General features: G+C 30.0%; 2 protein-coding genes across 2 annotated transcripts in view; one reads left to right on the top strand and one right to left on the bottom strand.

Moving 5' to 3' along the window:
* On the top strand, positions 2,408-5,070 carry LOC107628116 (tyrosine decarboxylase 1-like). Its single transcript, XM_016330923.2, has 2 exons — positions 2,408-3,163; positions 3,970-5,070. The coding sequence occupies exons 1-2, from the start codon at positions 2,494-2,496 to the stop codon at positions 4,932-4,934; spliced, it is 1,635 nt and encodes a 544-aa protein (XP_016186409.1). The 5' UTR covers positions 2,408-2,493; the 3' UTR covers positions 4,935-5,070.
* The window catches only part of LOC107626592 (cytochrome b561 and DOMON domain-containing protein At3g07570-like), a 4,549-nt gene continuing 3,680 nt past the window's right edge, over positions 8,093-8,961 (bottom strand). Inside the window, exon 3 of the mRNA XM_021114334.1 lies at positions 8,093-8,398. Coding sequence (XP_020969993.1) covers positions 8,102-8,398 — 297 coding nt within the window. The 3' untranslated portion in view covers positions 8,093-8,101. The remainder of the gene's footprint in view (positions 8,399-8,961) is intronic.

Below are 8,961 nucleotides of genomic sequence, written 5' to 3' on the forward strand. Positions count from 1 at the left end.
TTATGTGTATCATTAACTATAATAATATATCTATATGAAAGATCGTCATGAAAAAAATAATTTAGAGTAAAACTTCACCTACTTTATTAAAAAGTAGTTGATGAGGTCATACAAAAACTTAGAAATTAACCAATACTCTACTCTTTTTTTTTGTGTCAAAGAATAAGAAGAAAAAAAAAAGAAAACACACTAAACACTATGGACGTAGTTCCGTTGCAACAATACTATTAAATCTTTTTAAAACTTATTCCATTTCAACTGTTGTATGCAATTAGATGTTGCATATTTAGCCAAAGCATCAGCAATTTAGTTGACATCTCTTTGAATTAGATTGACTTCTACTCTTCAATTGCAGCTTAAAACCTCTTTAATTTTAGTCACTAAATCATTATCAGAACTTTGCACTTGATTGTTTCTATCATTAACAAGAATAAAACATCCAAACAATCTATCTCGCAAGTGAACTCTTTAAACCCAACTTTTCATGCTAGAATTAGCACTCTCCAAATTGTAAAAAGTTTGCTTCGAAGAATAATAGCAAGTGGTAAAGAACCAGCACAACCACGTAGTCAAGAGCCATTATAGTCACGCAATACACACCCAAAACCAGCAGATTCGCCAAATTTACTAGCATCACAGTTTACTTTGACTAAAAATTAGGTAGAAAGAAACCAAGAAAGTAGCAAATAAGGAGTAGACACATAATGCATAAATAAGAACTTATGAAGTTCATATTGGGAAGCATGAATAAGAGTTATAACCTTACCCATTTTCCATGGATTAGCTGGATTAAAAACATCATTGTTACGATCCCTCCAAATTTACCAAATAGTCGCCGAGAAGAGGAAGGCATTAGAGTTCGTGCCCCTGTGCAACCATCAATCTAACTGTTGATCGTGAACTTCGAAATATATATGATTTTTTGTTAATTTTTCTCTACTTAACTTAATAATAATTAATTTTTTTTAAAAAAAACTCTATTTTTTATACGATGCCATTATTAAATCTAATTAAATTATTTAAATTCAGACTAAAATAATAATAATTTAGTATAGAAAAAAAAATTTTAAGAACAACAATTTTTAATATTTTTTATCATCATTTAATCAGTACAAATACTAAAGGTGAAGTCTACCATACCCTCTTTAAAATAAAGGATAAATTACTCCTCGTGATATATATAGTGATTATTATAAATTATCTTTCCATCAGAGTTTTAAGATTTACTTTATCTTTTCTTTTCTTTTCAATTGATATTATGTTTCTCTTAAAATTTGATGACAATATCATTATATTTTTTAAAATCTTTACACATAGTACCAAAAACATTGCCTGACAAGACAGATTTTCCTACTGCAGTAGAATTGAGGGATGAAGTAGCGTTTACAAGATTATTACTATTTGGACCATTGTCGCTACCGCTTGAGTGAGTCCATCTGGGGGACTCAGAACCGTTTGATAAATTGCGGTCACAACGAGAGTAGTAACTACCATGACAGCGTTGCGTTGATGTTCCCTTATTTACATTCTATCGCGATCCATTAGTATGAAAACAAGTGACCGAAGTGACTTAAATTTTAGTTTGTCTTCACGGTTGTAATCATCATCAACTGATGCACCACGTTTTGCTTTAACTTTCAATAATGTTTTTGTAATTGTTGGTAAAGCATGAGCTTTAGCTAAGTCTAATCACTGTATATGTTGTAAGAGGTAATTTACCTTTTATTTTAAAGAGAATAGGGTAGAATTCACCAATACTAAATTATCTTTAATAAATAAATTTTATTAATTTATATGTACAAATTTTAAAAAATATAAATATAAACTATATTAATTTATGTTGTTAAATTTTGATAAATATAAGTGTTCATACCCTGGTCCAACACTTTGATCCAGGCCCAAATAAATCAAAAAGGTCCAATCCAGAGGATGGCCTTCACCATCTACACGACCTCCTCGAGGAGGTCGGATACGATATAAGCCCCCCTCCAAAGAGGTCGGACTCGACATAAGCTGGCAGATAACAATTATTCGAATAAGTAACTGTCTCCTAAAATCTTACATCCACTTCCAGAAGCAATATCTTAACAACCCTAAGATAAAGGGATAGTTATCCACCTTCAGAAGTGGAACTACTCCAACGGTGGTTATTAGATCACCACTATAAATATACTAACACACTCAGGTAAAACCAAGTTCCAATACTCTAAACCTGCTTACTCCCTTGCTAACTTAGGCATCAGAATGTCTTTGCAGGTACCACCCCCCATTCTTTCACATACGCAACTCGGACGGCAGCTCCTAAACGTAAACCAAGTCAGAGACCACCTTCAGTGATGACAAAAAATAATAATATTTGCTAATTAAGTAGTATTACTCGGTTATATATACACCTTGTGAGCAATGCATATAATTATTCATATACATGACTAAGCATATAATATAGAACTAACCCTAGCTTACATCAAATTACTTGCATCCGAACCATCATATATGGAGATGAACACATTGAATAATAATAACAATAATCAAAGTGATTCATCATCACCACCACAAAGAAAAAGGGTCATGAACCCTGTTGATCCTGAAGAATTCAGGAAACAAGGTCACATGATCATTGATTTTCTTGCTGACTACTACACCAAAGTTTCAAACTTTCCGGTTCGAAGCCAAGTCGAACCGGACTACCTTCGAAAACACTTGCCAGATTCAGCCCCATTAGTCCCCGAGCCAATCGAATCGATTCTTGAAGACGTTCAAGAACACATCATACCAGGAATCACACACTGGATGAGCCCTAATTACTATGCCTATTTTCCGAGTAGCGGAAGCGTAGCTGGATTCATGGGCGAGATGCTGAGTTCCGGACTCAATGTGGTTGGATTCAATTGGATTTCATCACCAGCAGCTACTGAGCTTGAAACCATTGTTATGGATTGGCTTGGTGAAGTTCTAAAGCTTCCACAACAATTCCTTTACAAAAGTAGTAATAATAATGGTGGTGGGGTTTTGTTAGGGACCACTTGTGAAGCTGTGTTGTGTACACTTGTGGCTGCAAGGGACAAGAAGCTTAGCCAAATTGGGAGGAACAACATAGGGAAGCTTGTTGTTTATGGTTCTGATCAAACACATAGTTCATTTGGAAAGGCAGCACAAATTGCTGGTAAGGGTGTTTACAGTTCGATTTGGTTTAATATGAAAGTTTTATTATTTTGTTAGTTTTTATAATTTACCAAAATTTTAATTAGGTTGTTATATATATTTTAATTAAATTTTTATATTATTTTTAATTTTGCAATTAGAGTTAACTGAATATTTCTTCACAAATTGAAGGTATTTATAATTAAAAGCTTAATTAAATCTTTGACTGCATGTATTTTTATTTAGAGAAACTATTAATTTTAATATTTTTAACATGAAAATGACCTAATTATAAAATTAAAAACAGTGTATGTAGGGCTCAATCGAAAAAAAAAATTACAGAAATTTAATTGTAAATTTAATAAAATTATAGGATCAAAAAAGTAGTTAAACCTAATATAAATTATAAATTTTATTTTGATTATGTTAAAACAATGGAACCAAATTTGATCAATTAAAATCAAAATATTGATTTAATTTGATTTTTTTTCTCTTTGTTTTTCTTTTACTTTTATAAAGTTATTAAAGTAAATGAAAGATTAGTATTTTTTAAAATAACTATTATAAGTATGAAATCTAGATAAGCTAGAATAATGTCTAAAAGTAAAAAATAATCAAGAAAATATAGCTATAAATGTGTAATACATAAATATTAAATGTTAATAGTATATTGATATACTATGTTTTCTTGATTCAATATAATATTAATGTTTATACTTATGTTAGTTATGTATCTCTTAAACATATAGTAGCTATAAATGTGTAATACATATATATTACTCTTGATGATTGGTTTGATAAATTTTTTAAAAACTCTAAAAAATGCAGGTATTCAAAATGTTAGGGCCATCAAGACTAAGAGATCAAATTCATTTGCTTTGAAAGCTGACTCACTCCTTTCAACCATTCATTCTGATGTGAAAAATGGGTTAATACCTATTTATTTATGTGCCACCGTAGGAACAACCGCCACAACATCTATTGATCCATTAATGGAATTATGTGATGTGGCAAAAGAATATGAAATTTGGGTCCATGTTGATGCTGCCTATGCTGGATCTGCTTGCATTTGTCCTGAATTTAGGTCTTGCATTGATGGTATTGAAGGTGCTAATTCTTTTAGCTTCAATGCCCATAAATGGTTCTTGACCAATTTAGCATGTTGTTGCCTTTGGGTAAAAGACCATAATGCCCTTACAAAATCCCTCTCAACTAACCCTGAATTCTTGAGGAACAAGGCTTCTGAGTCAAAGCAAGTGATTGACTACAAAGATTGGCAAATAACTTTGAGTAGGAAATTCAATGCACTCAAACTATGGCTTGTTCTTAGAAGCTATGGTGTTGAAAACCTAAGGAATTTCTTGAGGAGTCATGTGAACATGGCAATGACTTTTGAAGGGTTAGTGAAATTGGATAAAAGGTTTGAGATTGTTGTGCCTAGGAAATTCTCATTGGTTTGCTTTAGGGTTTCACCATCAACAATTGCTAGATCCAATTATTATTATTATCATGATAATAATAATAATAATAAAAATAATTGTGATGATAATTACCATAATGGACATGATGACTATGGGAAATTAGTGAATGATGATTATTTAGTTAATGAATTGAATAGAAAATTGTTGGAATCAATCAACAATTCTGGGAAAGTGTACATGACTCATGGTGAAGTTGAAGGTGCTTTTATGATTAGATTTGCAATTGGTGCTACCTTAACTGAGGAACATCATGTGATCATGGCATGGAAGTTGATTCAAGAGCATGCAGATTCTTTACTAGGTTCCTCCTAAAACTAAATATAAAGGTTATTATTGTAATTTAATAATGAATGTTTTTAGTTTCTTCAATAAAAGTTATTATTGTACTTCAATAAATCTTTATTTTTATCATTTCATATATATAATAACATATATTCACTTGACCCAAGTTTATTTTTATTTTGTGCTAAATTAGATTTTTAGAATTTGTTTTTGGTATCTAAAAAATATTAGTCAAAATTTATCATTTTTATTTAATATATTTTTGTAATAAATAAATAGGTTTAATTATTCTGTTGGTTCCTATAGTTTTGCAAAAGTTTTAATTAGGTCTCTATATTTTTTTTCCTTTTAATTGGGTCCCTGCACCAAAAAATTTTTTCAATTGAGTCCCTACACTTTTTTTTTCTTTTTATTTAAGTTTCTGCACCAATTTTTTTTAGTTAGGTCTCTATACAATTAAGCCAATTACTATCAAGAGGGGCCTAATTGAAAAAAAATTGGTGTAGGGACTCAATTAAAAGAAAAAAAAAAAGTATAGAGACCTAATTGAAAATTTCATGAAATTATAGGGACCAACAGAGTAATTAAACCAAATAAATATTAAATAAAATAAATTTAAATGGTTTAGACTAATTATTTTTTTATTTTTCTAGTATTATTATTTTTTTAAATGTCACCAATTATTTGATATATTAAAGATAGTACAATAATCGAATATTACAACCAGCACATCATATACTCAATGTTTTATATATATTTTATTTTTGGGTATATCCCTTCATATCTATGGTAATTAATGCAGCTATGATCCCCAGAAAACGATATGCTAATGTGTTTTCTTTTTGTCCTTGGTTCAATTTGTATATACATTATCTATTAGCTCCGACCAAATTGATTGGCAACTTTATTAGATTAATAGATTTATTCTCTTCTGTGATTGTACGTGATTTCTTCTACTTTTGAAATAGCTAGCATTGTTATAGTTCCATTTAATTTTGACCCATACTTTCATAAATACTAAACGACATTTCTAGAGGCAAGAAATCAAACAAACAATATATATATATGCCAATAATCTTTTAGTTCAATAATTGAAGCTAATAAAGATATAGATTTATTCATAAATTTCCACACCTAAAATTGTTGAATGCACTAATAAGCTTTTTGCTTTCATAAATTGACGACATTTTTTAGGAATTATTAATTTTATTTAACATTATTCATACATAAAATACTATTCACTACAACAATTCCTTAAGATAGCGACGGTTATTTTGCGGCGGTTGTGTGAAACCGTCGCGAAACGACAACCTGCGGCGCATATAGCGGCGGTTAGGGTTGGGGCTGCAATCAGGCCGACATTTAGCGGCGGTTTTTCTTGAACCGCCGCTATATTTCAATCAGGTTTGCATTTCGCGGCGTCTTTTCGAAAACCGCCGCTATATGTACCCCTGGTGAGTTATTGTTTTACATTTTGCGGCGGTTTTGTTTAAACCGCCGCAAAATGTGTATTACCACATATTGTAATGTTTTCTTTAGTAATAACCATCTGGGTACAATCTAGTTAAGTAAACACTACTATCTTAAGCTACATATGTTTAAATCATTGTTACATCAATTTATATATGGTCCAAAAGTATATAAAGAGTACAATGAAAAGTACATTTAATAATACTCATAATAAATATAATAAATAGTACATTCAATAATAAATAAAAATAATAATAATAATTATATCTAAATCTTAATAAATATTTTTAGAAAATGTTAGATTTTTAATAATTTATAAAAAATATTTATAATTATTATTTTTTATTTATTATTGAATGTACTCTTTATTGAATTTATTATGGATATAATTAAATGTACTCTTTATATACGCTTGGATCATATATAAATAGATGTAAATTAATTCGATCTACTATGGTCCAAAATTAATTCGAAATAGACTGATTTGAATTACTAGGGACGACCTAACATGCATAATTTGAATCACCCTAATTTGAACTCTCCTAAAATTACATGCAAGCATAATTCGAATTGGACAAATTTGAATTACAAGCATCACTACTAATTCGAATTAGTGTTGGTTTGTCTCATTCGAATGGGACTGATTCGAATTACATAAGAATGTGCTTTTGGGATATCCTGGTAATATTTTTCAATTTGGTAGAATTGTGTAATTTGGTCATCCATTTAGTTTAATTGTGCATTTTGCCCAATATATAAGGTGCCTATAATAACTATGATTAGATATAAAGTATACAACAAAAAATTGTGTTGCAATCAAATGTGTTCGTATGATATACATAATTATTAGCACTATATATCGAAGAGTCATTTGGCTTGGTGGCAGCATGACATTGTTAAAGCTTTTCCTTCTTCCAGGTTCAAGGTTCGAGCCCTGCCTTATTCATTTGTGGAAGGCTTTACATAGTTGATCCACACGTTGTGGGTCCATTGATGGAAGCGTGGGTTTAATTGGACCACTAGACGCGTTGTGGGTCCATTGATGGAAGCGCGGGTTTAATTGGACCACCAGACGGTCCGGTCCAATTCCAATAACTATGAACGAAAATACTGAAATTTGGCGGCGGTTTAGAACCGCCGCAAAATAAGTGCTACTTTCGTTTATTTTCTATTTAGCGGCGGTTATTTCAGAGATTGAATAAAACCGCCGCAAAATGTTTTGTGGCGGTTCAAAATCGCCGCTAAACGGCTCCAGAAACCGCTGCTAAATGACGTTTTTGTTGTAGTGATACGGCGGGCACTCCTGTAGTCCTGTGTAAGTTTGAATAAACTGTTACAGTAGTTGTTTAGTATAATAATGCATGAAGTTTTAAACCTTATTCAAGGTTCTTTTTTACTTATTATCGGGTATTCAGGTTGGTATAAATTTGTTTTTGTGTAAATTTTTGTAGGATAAAGCCATAAAGGTTATTAAATTTTGAGTGAATGCTATGCTGCCTTTATGTATTGTCACACAAGCTGTTTTTGGTGATTATACTATGTAGGATCATAATCCTCTAATTGGGCTCAATTTAATTGTCATTTTAATCAAAATACTATATCATATATATAACATAATTGAATTTTATTTTATTTTTTCTTTGAAGAATTAATTATATTAATTATTAAAAAATACAAGAGATTATTATAAAAAGAAGTTACAAGTGATTATTGTGGAATCAAACTAATTAAGTTTGGTAAGCAAATTCCAAGGATTGAGGATGTGATGAATTATTTGTGGACTGAGTTTTTCTTCTCGCAATTATCCACATTCTAACCTCCAAAATTATGTTGATGATAACTAAGATGGAAATAGAAACTCCATAAGCAAGAAACCATTTAGAACCTTCCTTTGCTAAAGAGAGTCCATAAATTGCGTTTGCAATGGCGAATATAATCAAAATTCTCCCAACATAATGATGGTACCAATTCCAATACTTGCGTAATTTTGATTCTGGTTTTGGCCTTAATATGATTGCAAATACCTACATACAATGTCAAAGAACATGTAAATGTATTAATTAATCAATTAAAATAATCTATTAGGAATTTGATCTTTTAAATTTTGGATTTTCACTTGAGAGGGTAAAGTATGATCTTTTATTATTGAATGATTTTTCTCTCATATTTTCTCTTACTCCCACCTATGAAATAAATAGTGGAAGATCACACTTTATCCTCTAAAGTGAAATCCAAAATTTAGAAGATCCAAATCTTATTTTTTGAATTTAAAGAAAAAAATAATGTTATAATTAATAATTAAAATCAAGATTCAATTATTTTTAAAAAAGTTAATTTTGAGTTAATTTTATAATGATCTTTTAATGATTTTTCTCTCATATTTTCTCTTACTCCCACCTATGAAATAAATAGTGGAAGATCACACTTTATCCTCTAAAGTGAAATCCAAAATTTAGAAGATCCAAATCTTATTTTTTGAATTTAAAGAAAAAAGAAAAAAATAAATTAATAATTAAAATCAAGATTCAATTATTTTTAAAAAAGTTAATTTTGAGTTAATTTTATAACTATGGATATAATTTTTTTA

Source organism: Arachis ipaensis, chromosome B02 (genome assembly GCF_000816755.2).
Source record: "Arachis ipaensis cultivar K30076 chromosome B02, Araip1.1, whole genome shotgun sequence".
NCBI classification, from domain to species: Eukaryota; Viridiplantae; Streptophyta; class Magnoliopsida; order Fabales; family Fabaceae; genus Arachis; species Arachis ipaensis.